Genomic DNA, 20,706 nt, shown 5'->3' with positions numbered 1-20,706 from the left:
AATAAACAAATAAAATATTTAAAAAAATTAAATTTTGTTTATATTTAAAGACATAAGTTCCAATGAATTGAGGAAAAAGTAATCCTTCTATATTATTTGTTTATATAAGATAAACGGGAAGATGTACGTAGTTAAATGGAATTGGTTCTGAAAGTCAAGACCATTGGCGACATGAATTAGAAGGAGATAGCTCTGGGCCCCTATTGCGTAAAGCGATTATCGTATTGAATTTACGAGTGCCTTCAGCTATGGTTCTGACTTTCGTTTTGAGTTTGCTCGACCGAAAAAATTTCTTTTCTCATTTATTATTTGTTGTATTTGGACATTTACTAATGGGTGAAGCGGCTTGAAAAAAAAAAATAGAATTTTTAAATTCTATTTGATAGCACTTTCTTAAACTCGTTTTCGTTGCTCACACTTGCTCTATGTCGTGATTTTGGTTTCTCTGGGTTTCGTTTTGTAATACACAATAAGGGCCGAACTGCAGGTAAAAGTACTTTAGCCTATTAAAGCCAATGAATAGGGTAGCATTTTATATTATTACTCCAAGTATGCTATTATTCATCTCTTTCAGGGTTTTTCTCCAAACTCAATTGAATAACAACAATTCGTTGCATATTCAAAGATGAAAATCATTTACTAATTGCGAGTGTCGTTTATAGACGACTTTTGTCGATAGTTATTTTGGTACTGTGAATCTCTGCCGATAAACGACTTTTGTCAATAGTCGATCAGCTAGAAACGTATTTTGGCATTGTGAATCTATTTTTGTTTAATGTAAAAATTGTATGATGTTATCCGACCCTTAGCTTTAACTTCGTGTGTCTATACCCTTACATCAGAATTTTCCAAACGCATCCTTTGAAAAGTTTTACAGTTATTTTGTCTGAGGTGAATTCAAATTTTTTTTGTCAAAAATTATTTTCATTGGAAATAGAGATTATTTTGAAAAAAAAAAAACTAATTCGAGTGCTAAACTGTTTTTCTTAAAACAAAAAGTTAAAGTTGTGTGGAAAAAATTGAATCGATCAAGTCAAGAAAACACCATGGAAAACAAACAAATCACGAAATGTGTTATGGGTTGTGTAAATTTCAACCATACATTTCGTGTTCCTAACGAAAGGTAAGTACACAGGACTTGTCCTCATATTTTGTTTAAAGTTATCTTTTTCATATTCATTTCTGGGCAACACACTTAAGTTGTCGTTTGTTCCTAGAAAATGTAAATTTAAACGTGATTGGGCACAACACTGTAGCCAGGCCCAAGGGAAAATAGTACCTACCTATTCTTTTTCTACCCAGCGGGGGTGGAACAAAAACTCTTTTCGAAATTTTAATAACTATTGTTATCTGAAATTGGTTGTTTCGTATGCTTCGTATGTTTCGTATGTTTCATACTGAGTTTCATATTGAGTTTCAGCATATTACAGTAAAATGCTCTATACTGAAAATTGGAACTGCTCAATTGACTCAGTTCGTTTTTTAGATACTTAAGAAAAAATCTATTTATGCACGATTTTAGATGATAAGATATCGTTTCCAAAATGGTATAACGGCCAATTTCTTCACACAAGTCCTAAGTCAGCCTAGTACCCGGTCTAGCTAGACCACTAGTACTTGGTCCTAAGGAAAAGTTAGGACCCGATCATTTCTTCACATATATAGGACCTGATCTAAGTTCACAACGCAGTCCTAAGAATTAATACGTATAAAACTGGTCTAACTGTCATTCTGACGATATTTTGATGTCTAAAATAAAAAGAATAACTTAAGAACACAGTCCTTATATAGTTTTTTTTTTAATAAATGCAACTCGCAATATTTTATCATGACTTATAGGCAAGTCCGAGGTATTAGTGAGAGTGTAAATGGTTTGCAGGTCGAGAAATGTAAAGACCATCTTGGTTGTCACTAAAAAATCACTTAACAAGCGAAACAATACCCAATAAATTAATAAATCTGGCAGATTTCTCTTAAAAAGAATAAAATCCATTGCTTTTATTCAAGTACTAACTGCTAGACTACCGATTTTGAGGTCCTAACAAATATCGAGTCCCAACTAATACTCGGTACCAATTTGACAGTACTAGGGCTTAGAACTTTTGTGAAGAAATCACTTGGTACCGATTTGAGTACTAACGATTGGTATAATAACCAGGTATTAGCCGATTTTGAGGAGCTAGCTTGGACCAGGTCCTAACTAGTACTCGGTCCTAAATTGACAGTTATAGGACTTAGTACTTGGGTGAAGAAATGAGTTGATACTGATTTGAGTATTAACTTTAGGACTAGGACCGGTATTAGCGTTATGACTCTGTGAAGAAATTGGCCGTAAAACTTTTTTCTAGCTCAAGTACTTTGGCAGTGAGAGGCAGGTCAAATATCAAAAGTCCAAAGTATGGTTATCGAATACAAAATAAGTATACAACTATTTTTTGGAAATTTTTCACTACCCAGCGGGGGTAAAAACGAAAACTCATTTTCTTACGTTTTCTAAGAAAATGAGTATATTGATAACTAGATGTTGATTTCAACTTAAGATTTCTTGAAGAAGAAAAAAGATATTAACAAGATTTAAACGGATTTAGAAAGACAAAGCTTAGTTCTTTTAGAAACCGCTTTAAATTTAATTTAAAAAAAATTACAAAATGCTAATAAATATCCTCGAAAACTGGTTAAAACCGGGATTTTCGATTTTCTAACGGTAATATCTCAAAAACGTGGTGTGATAGAACTTTATAAATTAAATTTAATCAAAATCAATAAGAAATTGCAGATATTATTATTTCACAAAAAATTAAAAGTCACCGACGTTGTCTTTTGCAATTTTTGATGTTTTTTTTTTGGCAAAGTACACTCGGAGAAATAATGACTATTTTAATAGTTAAAAACGGGATAACATTTCATTATTGACTATTTTCATCAACTAAAAATTGAAAATTTGAAAAATTTGAAAAATTTGAAAATTTGCGAAGTCAAACAATGTAAATAGTTTCAAATTCTTTTTGTTGTTAAAAGAGTTGAGATCTTGTGTTTTTACATTTCAAAATTGAAAGATTATTAATATACTTTAAACCCATTTTCTTTACTATAGCCGAGAAATATGGCAACAGATTCTTGGGGTTCCTATTCTTCTGAAATCGAATAGAGTTTGCGATAAGCATTTTTCGGAAGTTATGTTCATAACTTCTGAAAAAAAGCGTTTAACAAAAACTGCAATCCCCGACACCTTTATCACTGGGGTAATGGAACCAATTTCGGCACCACTGGCCATTTTGACAAACGAAAATGTCAATATGGAGGGAGAGGAATTAGTTTCAAATCCAGTGATGGGGGAGGAAGGGGAAAACGAAGAAGAAGTAGAAGTAGGAATAGCCCAAGAAGAAGAGGGAGCTGTCGCCATATTTAAGGAAGTACGTCACAAAGACGTACGTGTGGTAACGGTAAGTGATATGTTTACAGAAACACCTGCATATTTAAGAAACAATACGCCTAAAAAGATTTCTCTGAGAGAAAACTTAGAAGGTACTCAGAGAAATCTTATTAGAGCTCATAACGAGGTGTCTGATTTGCAAAGAATTTTAAAAGAAAAGGAGGCAGAAATATCAGAACTTAAACTTCAAGTTAGTAATTACAAGGTTAAGTTAGATGAAGCTAGGGAAAGTTTTGAGAAAGATTTAGAAAAGAGTCTGTCCGATGGTCTTTATATCATAGTTTCGAACAGTAGGAAAAATTTTAACAAACCGCCAAATGGCTTTAGGTATTCGGATGATTTTAAATCCCTCGCGCTTTCTATAAACTTCACGTCGCCCGTTACATATAGATTAATGAGAGAAACACTTAGGTTGCCATCAGAGAAGACTCTCCAAACTTTTATTTCTGCTTGGCCACGTGAGCCTGGCAACATTGACTTCAACATTAAGAGTTTAGAATTAAAGATGATTCAGTGTCCAGAAATATATAAACAATGCTCGATAGCAATGGACGAAATGTCCTTAAAAACCCACTTAGATTATTGTAGGAAAACAGATAAGGTAATAGGTTTTCAGGATTTCGGTTCTGACGAGTTCAGAACTAGTTCGCCTGCACGGAACGTGTTAGTTATAATGGCTCAGGGCGTTGCAAAACGATGGAAACATCCACTTGCATATTTTTTTGTTCAGTCTAGTTGTCCGTCCGTTATGCTAAAGAAATTATTAATGAAAGCAATACATTCTCTTCAAAAAAGTGGCTTTGTTCCAGTTCATTTTGTTTCTGACCAAGGGGCCAACTTTCGGGGCCTTCATAGTGAATTAGGTATATGTAGGCAAAAACCTTATTTCGAGGTTGAGCATGAGGTAACCAAAGCTGTAGAAAAAATTTTTTGTTTTTATGATGCTCCACATCTAATTAAAAGTACTAGGAACTGTCTCAAAGGGTACGAGGTTTCGTTTATACACTTTAGGGAATATTTTACTGCAAAGTGGAAAGACATTGAGGATTTCCACAATATAGATAAAAAATTAAGCTTACGCTGCGCCCCCAAAATCACCAAAGAACATATAGCTCCGAATAATTTTCAACGCATGAAAGTGCGTTATGCCACCCAAGTATTTAGTAATACTTTGGGATCCGGCCTTTTAACTTTATATAGCTCAGGGAAAGGGTCTAACACAATGAGAGGTACTGCAGATCTTCTTTTATTTTTTAATAATTTATTTGATATTTTTAATTCTTCAACTCGTACGTCAGGGAACAGTTATAGGGAAAAATTTTGCTGCAACGAAGAGCAATTAAAATTTCTTCAGGAAGCTAAAAGAGTGTTGAAGTCAATAATTGTCCGAGATGTTGATGGTAAGCGGGTCACGAATACATTTTCTTTCATCAAAGGTTGGTTACTTAACGTAGCTTCTCTTATAGGCATGTGGGACCATTTGAAGACATCTGGTTTTCAGTATATATTAACTAGACATTTGAATCAGGATTCGTTAGAGCATTTTTTCGGTCAGGTTCGTAGTTCTGGGGGTAATAATACTAGGCCTACACCATATTTATTCATGGGGATATTTCAAAAGCTGTGGGGTCTTAATTATTTAAAGGGTGTAGAATATGGTAATTGTGAGAAGTTAGATTTTTCAAAGTTAGATAAATTTTTTAAACAAAATGCGGGGAAGCAGAACTGTATTTCATTTAACACAGAGCCTTCAGCTAACACTACAGCCAACTCTTCTGAAGACACTAGTATAGATAGCTTCTTATTTCAAAATAGTTTCGCGTATGTCTGTGGTTGGCTGTATCGAAAATGTTACGAGAGTCATAGTTGCGAGTTGGCGCTGCCAACGTTTAATAATTCCGATGCTAATATGAGTTTAATTTTTACTGGTTTTAAACAGTTTGACAATTGCAATTTGCTGGCTCCACCTACTAACTTCATTGACTATGTCAAAGATCTCGAAGATCAATTTTGTATTTTGTTCGGTCCATTAGCGCATGAAAATAATATTTATAAATTGATACTAGATAGTTTAAAACCCCAATACAATTTTGTTTGTTGTATAAACATGCAAACTAATTTTATATTTAGGTTTTATATTAGAGTTAGAATACTTTTTGTGTTGAGGTTTTGGAATGAAGGGTTAGAAGATGGCTCCTTTAGAAATAAATTACTTTGCGTTAGACACCTTTAAATTAATATATTTAAATAAGCTTTTAATCATGTTTTTTTTTTAAGGACGGGTGCAATAGGCCTACAGGGGAAACCGAACACCCAAAAGAAAAAAAAACGGTTAACGCACTAAAATGCATACCTCATGTGTAAATACTATTTCAAACCCCAAGCGTTTAACCCTTTATTATACCACGTGGCATTTCTGTAACAAAAATAGCTCTAATAACTTTAATTATAATCAAATCCAGTCTGCTGAACAGTTAAAATTTACAATACTGTCTTAAAAGATGCATTCGCTTTATGTATTCCCATAAATTATTTGAAAATTGAACTTGAATGATCAATATATCGTTGTGCAAGCTATTAATTTTTACCACCTTGAATATGCGGTCTTAAAACATAAAGGGTTAAACGAAATGTATTACCATTGAAAATAGTATTTGAATCTAAGGTGGTGTGGAAATGCATCAAACATTTATTATAATATTAGGAATATTCATGCAACTGTGTAAACTTTGGGTAGACCCGGTAAAATTGTAAACGAACTCCCAAACCCAAGCAAAATTTTGACACATTTATCAATTTACCAGGTTTGCTCAGAATTTACACTGTTTCATGAATACCCATATTATAATGAATACCCATATTATAATAATTAAATGCAAAATGCCATCACAACCAACAGCAGGATCCTCTGCCACACTGTCTGCTGTGGATTTGGTCTCGCCCAGAAATATTTCCAGAATGGTTTCGGTTTTTGAAAACGAAAACGCAAATCCGTCCCAAAAAAGAGATTTAAAAAGGATCGATTCTTCGGCAAAAAATGAGAAGTGGAATTCATTTAAGGAAAAAGTCGAATTTTTGGTTGTTTTGAATTTGACATAAATTCGGTAAATTTTTTTAAACATAAATCGTTACGGTTTTTATAAGAACTTTTTCTCTTCTTTAGGGAGTTTCACCATTTCCTGCAAGGAATTTCACAAAGCTCATAACTACAAAGTTTGAAGAAAATAGCTTCAAGATTGATGCAGACTGAAGGACGGAATTGCGGGATCCACTTTTGTTCGCATTTCCGATCATCGTAATATAATGTCTGATTTCAATAGTCGGCAAAACTATACCAACTCATCATTACTTTCGCTATAAAATCTCAAAAACGAATTTTCAACTAAGTTCCTTTTAATTTTTAGTCAAGAATATATATTTTCCGTAATTTTGTTGCTTTTTTTAAGTCCAAATCAGAAGACACAAACTGGAAATTGATTAAATAAACCATTCATTACTTTGAAAAAAAAAAACAATAAAGATTTTGATGTTTGTATCATTAATTTATTTTTTCAATATTTTCAAGAAATAAAATTATTTTGAAAAAAAAAATAAATTGTACTTTTTAATATGACTTTTTGAGATTGCATAAGAATTTTGAAAAAAAAAAAAACCGGTGATATAATTCGACATCAAATGTACCAAAAAAATTTGTTAATATTAAAGTAATTCAAAAACGTGACTAGCCAGTGAAATTTTGAGTTTGGACAAAAAAATCCTTTAGTAAAATAGAGTTTGATTCAAGCTCTATTTTCATTGCCGATCAGTTTTTTTTATATCGACTCTAAATTGCTGAACACAAACATTTAATTTTTGTAAACTAAAACAACTCAATTTAAATGCATAGTTGGAAAGAAAAAACACATTTATTGAAATATAAAGCAAGAGAAAACAGATATTATCTAAATAGGAGCAGTATCTGGATTTATTTTAAGGAACGTAAAATGCACATAACAGTTTTTTTTTGTTTTAATTAGCGAGTATTTAATTCTAAATAAGTTTTTGTATAGATTTTTTTTTCTTAAATACATAAATGGTTTCCGTTACCAGCACCACTCTTTGAATTACATTAATAAAGTTTTTTTTTTAATGACAACGAAATAGGACTAATCTGGTGCCGCCACCATTTTTTCATTTAATTTTATTTGTTTATTTGACAACATTACTTCGAAAAATAAATAAACTATAATACGTTTTTCTGATATTGGATTAAATGATTTGTTGCTTAAGCACTTCGGAACTTAATTTTACTTAACTTTGGATGTTGATGATGCAATATTTTTTGTCATTTTACATATCAATGTGTACAGCGCTGGGAAGTGTTGAATGAAAAAGTATACTGATGTCAAGTACGCCGCAAAATTTGGTACCTTCAACGATCCTGTGGCTACTGAATCTGGAGTTTTTGTTTTTAAGCAAATGTGTCGTCCATGTCGTCTTTTTTGGTAATGGATACAAAGATATGTGTGTTCGATCTGTTTAAAGAAAATCATAGAAAAATTAGCTGTTTCTCGAATAAAATTTGAGTATGTACCTTGTTTTCGTTTTCAAAACCAAAACCATTCTGGAAATATTTCACACACAATACAATTTTGCCACCAACTTCAGTTGTGTAATTGAAAACATGAAAACAAACATAGGCTTCATAGATTTCTTGAAGAATACCAAAAGGAACTTGAGCACCATCTTCAGTGGTAGCCACTACTTTATGTGGTTTAGGTATGTTAACAATATTAACAAGCCCTTGTTGTACGGCCAACTCAAATATGGGATTGCCAATGACACCGTGAATCCAGTTTGCTCCAAGTTCAACCCAAAAATAAAACGAAATATGCTTTTACAAAAAAAACATATTTTTCTTCGCCAAGCAGAAACAGAAGACTTCTGAATGTTTTTCTCCTCCTAAAAAGAAACAAATTAATTAATTTATATCGTTTTTTGTTACTTTTTTCTTACCCATTAGTAAATTTATTTTGTAAATAAACTTTCCTTATCGAAAATTTTAATTTCAGAAAAAAAAAAATAGAACTGTCAAAATAAAAGAAACTCACCTCGTTTTTCACCTCATCACTTTGTTGTTGCTTTTCACATTTATTCACAGACACGGTTCAAATTACAAAAACAATTTTAGGAAAATGGGTTTTGGGGGGTAAAACGTACGAAAGTTTCCCATCTCCTTTGTGTATCTCTGGACGCGACTTCGGTTGGTTTTTCTCTTCCACCCTACAAGCTGCATTGAGAGGAAAAACTCCACAGTGCTTATATGTGGTAGTTTTCCCGTGCATTTTAAATGGCACCAACACATTCAACTGTGGAGTTGAGCTCAAAACAATTAAAAACAATTTAAGTGCTCAGTAGGAAATAAATTCATAAAAAAATAATATAATAAATTCAAAACACGAACCTTTTTTTTTATTTCTGAGCTATTTGAGCTATTCAAGTTCATGTACAAACCAAAATCATGTTTAAATTCAAAATTTGTGAGGACATCTACTGGTGAAAGGAAGGTATTAAACGAATTGTACCTTTCACACGTATTCACAGATACGAAAAAAAGAGAAAAATAAGAGAGATTATCTGAAATTAAATTTGCGGGTGTTTTAGGCAAGGGGGGTACGAGTCGGCTCTCTAGGTATTCCTTCCTCTATGTAAAAATGGCTGATAATAATTCTAGTACGATTTTTATAGCTCAGTGTGCTGAAATGGGAGTAGATTTTTTGAGATTAGTTTGGGGGGTATTTACACTTGTTTTTTTTTTTTAATGGTGTATTTTCACTAATTTATTTTCTAATTTTTACATTCATAAAAATAGATTTTTTTTTTTTAAATAACAAACATTCAGAATAGGTACAAACTAGAGATCAAAATTGCATAATTTAGAATAATTTACAGTTTTTGGCTAAATGGCACTTTTATTCCATTACTTTTTCCCCAAGTCCTGTGCCTGTGACTTTTGCATTGACGACAATTTTTTTTTTTTTGAATTTAGGCAGATTGGCTAAATTTTAGCTCCCATACAAGTTATAGAAAAAATTTAGCCGAGCTAAAAATTATCGCATATAAATTATCGATAACTTGTATGGGAATTTTAGCTCGATCTGCGTATCAGTCTTAAAAAAAAAAAACTGTTTCAAATCCAAAATAGAATTTAGAAATTATGATTTGGAATAAAGTTCCATATATATTTTTATTAAATGCAATGCTTCTTAAAACAATTCAAAAATATTTCAGGAAAATTGTATGATAAGCGTGATGAGCTTTTAAACGATTTGCTTATAAGCTTTTAAGTTTCCTTCTCTTTATTAATAAAATGTAACTGCTAAGAGTTTCAACTGCAATTAATCCATTTATGTTCTTTACCGCCATATTATTCACTAGTTTAAAAAATACATCTGGATGTAAAATTGTCAAATGTCAAAAATAAATCCAAATCCAAAATAGTTATCCCAATTTTAACTATGAAAATAGTTAAAAAATATTTAAAAATGACTATTTTTTTCTCTGTGTGATAGTGAATAACATGGATTTGGATTTATTTTTGACATTTCAATTTCTTTACATCCAGATGTATTTTTTAAACTAATGAATAATATGGCCGTTAGCGATGTGATTATAAGTTTGTTTCAATGTTATTAGTTTGGAAGTCAACAAGAAACCATTTAACGAAGAATGAAAATAATAGGATAAGTATGGGACTTGGGACTAAACTTGAAAAGACAATCAATAAAGCCAATAAATCATTTATTTTGAAAACATGATAATGTCCATGTTAAAAATTTCCATAGGGTAGGAGATATTTGATGATTTTTTAAACAAAAAACAAATAAATTTTCTAGTTCCAATTATTGTACATGCACACACCAAGAGAACGGAAAACGTATATTTATACACTTGGTCAAAACTCTTTCCGCAGTTTGGTTTAGCTTATATTTGTATCGGCAGCTGCCTGTTGTTTAGTAATAAGTACATGTAAACGTCAACTGCGGGTACGGATGGAAATACCAAAACAAAACACAGCTAATTACGCAATTTCATTTCTTTTATTAAAATGTATTTTTAGAAAAAAAAAATCTAAATCGTTAGAGCCGTTTTTTAAAAAAGTAATTTTGGAAAAATTTTATTTTAATTCAATTGGTAATTCATTTTATAGAAATTCCTTCTCAACATCTAAAAACCAAAATTTCAAAAAAAAAAAATCAATGTCCCGTTATCGAAAAAAAAGAATTAAAAAAAAAATTGAATCCAAAAATTATTTTTTAAAAATCCCAAAATAATTTTTTTCAAAATTTTCAATATTTCTGCTTTTTTAAAATGCTTTAAGTCTAGTACGCAAATAACGCTAAGTTTTAGCTCCCATACAAATTATCGAAAAATATTTGCCGAGCTAAAATGGATCCCATACAAATTATCGATAACTTGTATGGGAGTTTTAGCTCGGAAAAAATTTAGCTCGATCTGCGTACCAGGCTTTAGTATAAATTGAATCATCAGTTTGACAGAAAATCAGATTTTAAAAAATCGTTTCTATGGCAGGTGGGTTGGGGTAAAAATACTGTATTGATAATATTGTCAAAATAATGTTCTTCAAAATTCGGTATGTACAAAATAAAGTATACTGAATGCATAATTGTATATTTCAAAATTCTGGTGGCAAATACTGCATTTCAAAATCCTTTATTTCAAAATTCTGTACTTTAAAATGCTGTTAAAGGCTAACGTAAAAAAGTGCGCACTTTTTTACATTATCAAAACGATTTTTCATTTGCAAATGCAGAACTAAAAAATTTTTTTCAAGAACTAAGTATCATATCAATTTAATTCCGACTACACCAAAACGTTCTTATAAACTTCACAAGCAATAACAGTTACAAATACTTGTTTAAAATACAGTTTTCATATTTGTATCTTCTTTTTCTCCTTGTCTTTTTAATTTATTTTACATACATATGTACATTACTTTGATGAATCACCAACTCCATTGGCCTTACCAATAATCAAATTTAAAGCTCACTTAAATATTAAACTGAATTCTACATTATTTCAATACATCAAAAACCAACTTAATAGTGAGGTTAAAGGCTAACGTTCGGTTAAATTTTATAGTCGAATTTCCCAACTATACAATTTAACAGAGCGTTAGCCTTTAACATCACTATAAAATTGGTTTTTTGGTATGGTGAAAAATTTAGAATCCAGTTAAATATTTAAGTGAGATTTAAATTTGATTATTGGTAAGGCCCCATGACACTATTTGATCATTCAAAACTTCCACAAACATTTTCGCAATTTGTCAAACTTCTTAGAAAATTTGAAAAAATACTGTATTTTTTTTAACACTATATTTCAAGATACAAAATTTTATAATACAGCAATACAATTCACAGCATTTTACTTATACAATACCTACACTTACAGGATTCTAAACTCACAGTATTTTGAAATACAGAAGTCTAATCATACAGTATCGTACAGCATTATACAGAATTCTCATCTTACAGAATTTTGAAATACAGAAATACGACCCGCTCCCATGCAAGTAAAGTTTTTTTTAATGATTTTCGAAAAAAAAAAAAAAAATATTTTCATTAAAAGATAGACCTTGTCTAAAAACTAATATTTCATTTTTTTTTTACAAAACTGATGAGCTGTTTTCGAGAAAATTTAAGTTTTCCGAAATTTGTATATGGTCCAAAAAAATTAATTCCAAAAAAGTTTGATGTCTGTCGGTCCATCCGTTTAGGCTGTAGCTCCTTATACAGACAGATTAACAGGCAGACGGACAGACAGACGGAGGGCGAGTTCATAAATGCAGGACTGCAGCAGTTCTGCAAAATTGAACCTTCATTTATTCAGTCAAGGACTGGCTGTTGAATAATGTATCCAGCTTATTAGTACTTTTTGTCTTTGTTTCTAAGAACGAGTACTAAATTATTAAAACTTCACTCGTAATTATAACAATATTATCAATTCTTATTTGCAGCAATGCTGCAGTCATGCATTTATGAACTCGCCCGGACTTCGGGACCCCCTTTTTTACATATACTATTCGTAATGTCATGTCTTACAAATAAGTTTGAGACATATAATTATTTAAACGAGCTAGAAGAAGACATTAGAAGACGTTCCATTTAAAAGAAATGTTTATATCGTACATTTTTTTTGAGTCTTATTTTTAAACCCTTATCTCACACCTATACATTTGTTTTTCTTCAGTTTTAAAGCTTTTCTTATAAGAAACTAATTTTGTTAACTCTTTTGAGAAAATTAACTTTTTCGTTGAGCAGTTTTATACTAACTATCCGCTCCGATTATGTCATAACATAACGTCGGCGTAAAGCAAAATTGTTCTAAATCTACTTTTTACCGAAAATGAGTTAATGATGCAGTTTTACTAATTTGAGGGTGCTCAAAATATTACCAAAATATTACTTATTACCTTGAAAATAAGTGGGAGGCTGATGAAATTTTGTATGCACGTTTACTATACCATATAAAAAAAATAATAAAATATGCTTATCAAAATATTTCGGGTTAAAGGGTGTTTTTTTTTTAGTGAGCAAAAACACATTTGAAATGGTACCATTGCAGCACATTTAAAATTTTTGCATTTTTTTGAACCGCATATATATTTTATACATCGTATGAGAATCAAAAATAATCATAGGTGAAATATTAAGTGGCCCAATATCTGAAAATGAGGGTTACATATTCTATTAACAATCCTATTAATTTGATCCTTTTATCACAAACTGCACAATTATTTTTCATACTTTTACTTTTGCACCTCACTCCTTCAAAATATTAATTTGTATGAAAATTTAATAAAAAATAAAAGCAAGCAATTTAAGTTTTGCATGAAAATTCAATATTTCATGGTAAATATTATTCATTTTTTGATTATTTTTGATTTTCATACGATGTATAAAATATATATGCGGCTCAAAAAAATGCAAAAATTGTCCATGTGCTGCAATGGTACCATTTCAAATGTGTTCTTTCTCGCAAAAAAAAAACACCCTTTGAGCTGAAAGTTTTTGATGGACATATTTTATTATTTTTTTCTATAGTATATGAAACGACCACACGAAATGTTATCAACCTACCACTTTTTTTCAAGGAGTTCTTGGTAATATTCTGAATCTTGCTCTTTGAGTAAAAGACAATTCATAAAGTGTCCAATAACTTTTTACATGATGGTCGAGACATTTGAATCATTTATTTTCAAAACATGATAAGTCCACTTTTTTTCAAAATTCGTTTTTTTTGACTAAATTGTTACTCTAGGGATAAACACGTCTATCTTCAAAATAATGAAGTATCTACTCCATCTATATCCGATTTTACAGCTAAGCGAAATATTTTTTTAGTATCAAAAACAGGATAAGTCCTGGACTTATCATCTTTTGAAAATAAACAACAGCTTTTTTATGTGTAAATGCTATATATAGCTACTGGCTGAAAATCTTAAGTTTAAAGAATCTTTAAAGTTAAAGAAGCACTCCGGACATTATGTTTTAATCTCAAATACAATTTTGTGACAGACTGGGGATGAAAGCAAAATTGTGTACCCATTTTAAAACTAATTTCACATCCGTTTATTTTCAAAGTATGATAAGTCCAAAAGCGTTTTTATTTTTTATCTTTTGAACTATCTCTCCAAAAATTTAAAACGAAACGGTATTTTGTACCTAGGCAAAAGTTTTACAAAATATATTTTTTTATAAATTTTGCTACACACAGCAAAAGAAAATAGAACGTTTTTTTCTTCTCCTGCTAAATTTAAAATCATGGACTTATCATGTTTTGAAAATAAATGATTCATTTTGGTATTGGTTTTTTTTCGATCGGGCGTTAAAAATTACCTCGAAATCATGTATTATATTAATAAAAAGGTTTCATTAGCTATACTATGATATGCAACAAATCGAGTGCAACACAGAAAAAGTCTTATATCTACCCTTCCGGATGGAAAACAACGTGGCCTAATATCTCAAATTAAGTCTTATCTTGAGTACTACCAATGATATAAATTTCATGCTTTTATTACAAAGTGCACAATGGAGCTCTTTTTTAATGCTAAGCCGCCACACTATAAGGAAAAAACGTACTTGTATAGGAATTGTTCTATGTACAATTTTGGGTTTTTAGTTTTAAAAAATATTTAAAAATAGTATGCACCTAATAATGAGGTAAACTTGTATATTTTATTCAAGAAAAAAGAACAAACTTAATAAAAAACATAACTTTAATGGCAAACGAGCAGAAAATTGTCGCTTTAAACCAATTTGAAACTTAAAAATCGTCCCCTGTAAAATTAGCTTTTTGTGACTTAGAACAATTTTGCTTTACGGCGACGATAAGACATCCCAAACCTGAGGGCGTAAATGATTTCATGGTGCGAACCTTAATTAGCACTCGTATCTACAATGGCAAGAGTTCTGATCCGGATAGCACCTATCTCTTCCATCTCCATCTTCCTTATTCTACTGATCTTTTTTTTGAATATATGATACAACTCTATTTATCATTCTTCCAATGTCTTCATCAAAACGCTTATAAATTGAGTTGTTTGGAAACAAGCATTCTTTGAGCGAGTAGGTCTTTAGACCTCACAGCGACGTTAACTAGAGTTGGACACTTTAGTTCATTTGAGTGATCGATCACTTTAGTTCAAATCACGCTACTGAACTAGTTCATTTTAGTTCAATTTATTTTAATCAGTCCGTTTTTGATAGAATTAAAAACCAAAATTAGTTTGTTCAAACTATATCCAAATTTATGTAAAATTAACGCATTCTACATAATAAAACAAATTCAACTTAAAAATAACAGATACATATTTTTATTTTTTATAAAAATTCTTAATTTCGTTCATATATGTACTTGTCGAACTTTCTGATTCCTGACGAAAGTCTAGAAGAAGTTTGTTTTGCTCTCATACAATCGAAATCAAAGTAATGCAAGGACCAATATGCTACTTGTTTTTGTTCTTGCTCAGAAATAAGAGTAAGTGGTGTTTGAAGAAACACTGATACTGGCACAAGCGACCTGGTGCCTTTTACATCTAAATCTTGAGGTAGAGCAAAAGAACTGATTTCGCTCCACAAAGAATTGGATGCAATTTCATACGTACTTTGGTTTCTGAACCCCTATTCTTTAAACGTCTGTCAGGTTAAAAGGACGCTGTCGGCGTATAAGACAAAAAGACAAGGACCAAATTTGAAAATTCCCTATACAGATGGGACTTACATTCACACAAAAAATATATTTAAAAAAATGATAATGTAAAGTGAGCGCAAGCTGTTTTGTAATGTCATATTACGACTGCTCTAGGTTGCTGTTAAGTTTGTTGAAAAAAATCTTCTTCGCTATTCGCGAACTAATTTGAACTAAGTAAGTGAACTAAGTTCACTAGTTCATTAAACTAGTTCGTTCGCGAACTACACAAGCCTAACGTTAACCCTTATCAGAAAGCTAAAAATACAGCTACAGAGTTGGAAAGTAGTCTACACGAGGAGCGAATGGATGAAGACGTGCAAGTCGATATCAACTAAACCAACTCGGTGTCCGTATGTCTAGATATCTTATTATGCAAGAGTTTGTGGACTCTCCTTAAAAACGCTTTGAACCAACCTCTGATAAAAAAGGTGCTCAATTACTACTACCCCTAGTCAACTAATATCCTCTGAAAATACGACATAAGTTGGCATCAAATCATTCAATAAAATAATTATTCTATGAAAAAAAAGCTATTGGTTTTTGTTACCAAGGAGTGTTCAGTAAACTGCAGACGGCAGACCCAAAACTGTTTCTTACCAGAGGGAATCCGGCTTTGTTTTTTTTTTTTTTTTTTTTACAAAAAAACAATGTTGGTCCTATTTGCTTTCTTCTTTTCTTAAATTATTTTGTTAGTCAAGGAAATATTCATTGCAGACAGACACGTTTATTACTTTTATTTATTTATGTTTCAACAAAATAAACTACATACATACCTTTGGTTATTGGTTTGGCGGTTTTTGTTAAACCGACGATGTTCATTCATGGTTAATTTTTAGGTACTCCATCAACAATTTTGAGACAAGAGATAGAAGAAATTTTGTTTAGGAAACATTCCTTTGATTTGTTGATTAAAGTGAATTGTTCGATTTGTTGACAACATTAAACACAACACACAGGTAATTATTGTGAATTTTTTTAATGGAAAATATCAATTATTTTGTGATAAATCAAATTGTTTACAAATTTTATGGAGTATGTTTTGAATTCGAGTTCAAAAGAAAAATGAGAAGAAATTTTATTATCTTTTTTCTTTTCTAATGGATATATATCTATTTCACTCTTTCTTTTTTTTTGACTTTTGAAAATTGTACTAGATTTAGTCACTAAAGATTTAGGTTTAAGTCTTAGATGAAGGTGAATTTATGAATTAGTGGTTCTTGTATGTGATAGAAATAATACTGGGAACAGTTTAATGCATCAATTAGGGATGAGCAATGCTCATCGATTTTTACAAAATATCGATGTCGGAAGAAAAAAAAAATCGATGTTTTGACATTGGTGGTGGTGTGTCTGGTTCTACACGAAGACGTAGACGCACAAGATGCACATGAGAACAAGCGAGAGAGAAATATCGAATTCTCCTTTACTCTTATGTGCATCTTGTGCGTCTACGTCTTCGTGTAGAAGTCGTCTGTTGGAGCAAATGAAAAATCGAGCTATCGATGTTTTCAGAGCCAAAACCATAAACAAAAAATACCAAGACTTTAAACTCGGCGGTCAACTGACGTTTGCCTACAAGCTGCGAGGTGTGGTGAATGTCGTGAACTTATCGTTGTGTTCGTGTCCGATGTGTGGTGAATGTCGTGAATCTATAAATGTGTGCGTGTTAACGTCATTTACCAACGTGGTGGCTTTCACATATATTCACAGACAACACTGTACACAACAGGGTTTTTGGGGGGAAAGACGTACGAAAGTTTCCAGTCTTGGTATTTTTTGTTTATGGCCAAAACAATCGACATATCAAAGAAAAATCGGTCAATTGGCTTATTTATAAGGGAAATTGAATCCAAATCCAAACACGATTTAGCTACATGTACACGTGAATCAAATCGAAATGAATTGAAGTAGATCCAAACCAATAAGGATGAGGTTTGATTTTTAAATTGTGGCAAAGGAAAAACTACAACGGTCACTTTTTTACAAAAAATATTTTCTTTTTGGCAAAAAATACTTACACGTTTTTTTTTTAAACCGGAAAACATTATTAAGGGGTATTCATGAAACCGGGTTAACGTGGTAAACGTGTCAAAACCAAAACTCAAAATAGTGAATGTGATAAACGAGCTGTCAAAGTTTGTATGCACAAACTTTACCAAAATATATTTATGTGGAAAACTTTTGATATTTGATGATAAAATTAACTAAAATGATTGCAAGATTTGGGAATATATTTATAAAAAATATAATAAAATAGAAAAAAAAAAAATAATTTTAAATACCTACTTTGATTTTAAAATTTTCGTCTTCAACGCAAAATCATTCCGAAAAATAGTTGAATCAACGTGGTTTTCGTTGATTTTAAGTTGTTTTTTCTTTCAGGAGTGTGAAGACGAAATAAATAAAACTCAGAATCAAATCAAAAACAAAAAAAAAAGGATTCAATTTGAAAGAAGAAAAAAACTATTGATAGAATTTACTTAGGTAATTTCTCCAACTTCAAAATTTTGCGCGGGATTAAAAAATGTTTTGTAGAGATTAAAATTGTAGAGATAATATTTGTTTTTTTTTTCCCCCGATCTAAGTACTAGGCTTTATTGTTGTTCTTTTTCCAACTCTGACGACTAGCAGCGCAACTGCGCAGCACGTAAGTAGGTAGAGTTGCCTAATTCCAGCCGTCTCCAGTAGCCGGCCATCATTCTGAATGATCTTTATAACTAGTGAATTCATAAGATTTATTCCAAATTTTTTCTCTTATGTTGTTCTTTTAAATGTCTCTTCTAAAGCCAGGGGTCGAATTACGGCATACGTTCGTTAACGAATGGTTGCTATGTGTCCCTATCGTTTTCTAATAATTAAATAGAGACAGAAATATTCAAAACGTTAACGTATGATCGTAATCGTGTGCCGTAATTCGACCCCTGGTACGCAGATCGAGCTAAATATTAGCCGAGGTAAAATTCCCATAAAAGTTATCGATAATTTGTATGGGATACATTTTAGCTCAACCAAAATTTTTCGATAATTTGTATGGGAGCTAAAATTTAGCTAGAGATGCGTACTAGGCTTGACCTAATAAAATTAGTGGCCGGAGATGGGACACACTAGATGGCCGAAAATAGGAAACAAAGGCCGGATTTAGGAGAATCGGACTTTTTTTTTTACAAAAACTTAAATAAATTATTTTTGGGAACAATTATTAACTTTTTTTTTAATTTCACAGAAAAAGAAATAAATAAAGTACATTTTACTTCAAGAATCATTCGAAAATGTTGATATTTGACGTTTCTGTGCTTCATTTTATGAGAAAAAATCCTTAAGTGGCCGGCTACTAGCAAGTAGCAACTCTACCCTCCCAACAAACAATATCCTTTCTATAAAGCTTTACAGGAGCTACATTACCACCTGTAAAGCTTTATAGAAGCAAATTTGTTGGTCCAATCCCCAGTTTGGTTGATTGATAAAGTTGAAATGCGCTTTGGTGCACCGTGCACCACTGAGTTGCTAAGGCGGAATGAAACTAGCGTTGTGAGAAATGTTAACAGAAGTCAGGCTGTCAAGTCATCCGACATTTTGTTTTTTGTTTATTTTACTTCTACTTTTCCGTCGACGCGACGTTTCAAGTGTAGGGTTACACTCTTTCTCAGGACAAAAGGTTTAAATAATTTAAAAAAATGCTAATATAAAAATAAATACTTATCTTTAACGCTTTAAAAAAATGTAAAAATTTAAAAAGATAACAAAATTCATAAAAAAAATATTTTGCACACGTTTTCTTTATGCAAGAATCGGTTAAAACAACCTATTTAAGAAATGAAGAAATTTGGTTTTAGAGGAGCAGACGAGCAGAGCTAATTAAAGTACGTTATTCCAGTAATCAAACTTCCCTCATTCATGATGGCCTAGTTTTTGATTTTTGTTAAATTTTTTACTGGAAACTTGTTTTATTACTTATTCGCCGATTAATTTTTTTTTTTAACTTTGATGGTCACTGTGTTGTATGTGTAACATTTTCTTGGTTATTATTTATTTTTTTGATGGCTAAAGAAAATAAATTGTTCTAATCGAATGAACATAATATACAAATTTTCGATTAGAATCAGAATATATTTTTGTAGCATAATAATTTTTGGAGCGAGATTTTGGAGTCAGACAGATTGAAAAATTGATAAATAAAATAATGATTGAGTGCATGTTTATGCAGAGGGTACCGTCAAACAAATAGTATGGTGGAGAGTTATGTACATATCTATCACAGTCGATTAACAATCCAGATCTGGGCTCGAATTACCGCATACGATTACGATCATACGTTAACGTTTTGTTTATTGCTCTCTCTATTTAATTAGTAGAAGAAGATAGGGTCACATAGCAACCATACGTTAACGAGCGTATGCCGTAGTTCGACCCCTGGATTGTCGGTTTCGGTCCGATTTAAATTATTTATTTACATATGTATTATATATTGTTAGTTGCTTAATAAATAAACCCATTTAAACTAGATGTGTTCCGAATTATATCTAATTTACTTTTTATTTATTTATTAAATCAAGTTAATATTCCAACACTTGCTTAAATCAAAACCATTGGAACCGTTTTAGAGTAATTTGATATAGCTTGTAAATTTTGTGTTGGAGGCAGTGTTGCCAGAGCCGGCTATTTATTGCCAAACAGGCTCTTTGAACATTTGACTCGCTCGAGCGCGCTCTTTAAAATTTTGATTTACGATTCATTCGAATTTGGCTCTTTTTATTTTCAACATGGCGATTTAAGGCTCCTTTGAAATCAAAGGATCTTACAAATCCACCAAAGATGTGAACAGCGACAACCAATTTTCATACATTTTTCATTTTTATGTATTACAAATTCAATTTAACACCTGGTAGCACTGGTTGGAGGTATTACACGTTCTAAGATATCAAAAAAAAAAACAAAAAAGGAAACTTTCAGAATTCCATAAAAATCATCTGATTTTGAAGAAAATCCGTCCACCAGTTTAGGCTGTGAAAATGTGT

General features: G+C 31.3%; 1 protein-coding gene and 1 long non-coding RNA gene across 2 annotated transcripts in view; both read right to left on the bottom strand.

Moving 5' to 3' along the window:
• The window catches only part of LOC129915500 (eukaryotic translation initiation factor 4 gamma), a 35,790-nt gene extending 19,046 nt beyond the window's left edge, over positions 1–16,744 (bottom strand). The window contains exon 1 of the mRNA XM_055995058.1: positions 16,465–16,744. Within this exon, the coding sequence (XP_055851033.1) occupies positions 16,465–16,514 (50 nt within the window). The 5' untranslated portion in view covers positions 16,515–16,744. The remainder of the gene's footprint in view (positions 1–16,464) is intronic.
• LOC129915507 (uncharacterized) lies at positions 7,072–8,538 on the bottom strand. The gene is made up of 3 exons (XR_008772315.1): positions 8,429–8,538; positions 8,007–8,374; positions 7,072–7,947 (listed from the first exon to the last, which is right to left on the bottom strand). It is a non-coding gene; the product is annotated as an uncharacterized LOC129915507 (long non-coding RNA).
• Positions 16,745–20,706: the final 3,962 nt, after the last annotated feature.

The sequence above is a fragment of the Episyrphus balteatus genome, chromosome 3, assembly GCF_945859705.1.
Source record: "Episyrphus balteatus chromosome 3, idEpiBalt1.1, whole genome shotgun sequence".
Lineage (NCBI taxonomy): Eukaryota > Metazoa > Arthropoda > Insecta > Diptera > Syrphidae > Episyrphus > Episyrphus balteatus.
Note: the sequence above shows the minus strand (reverse complement) of the source record. Positions and strands in the feature narration are given on the sequence as shown.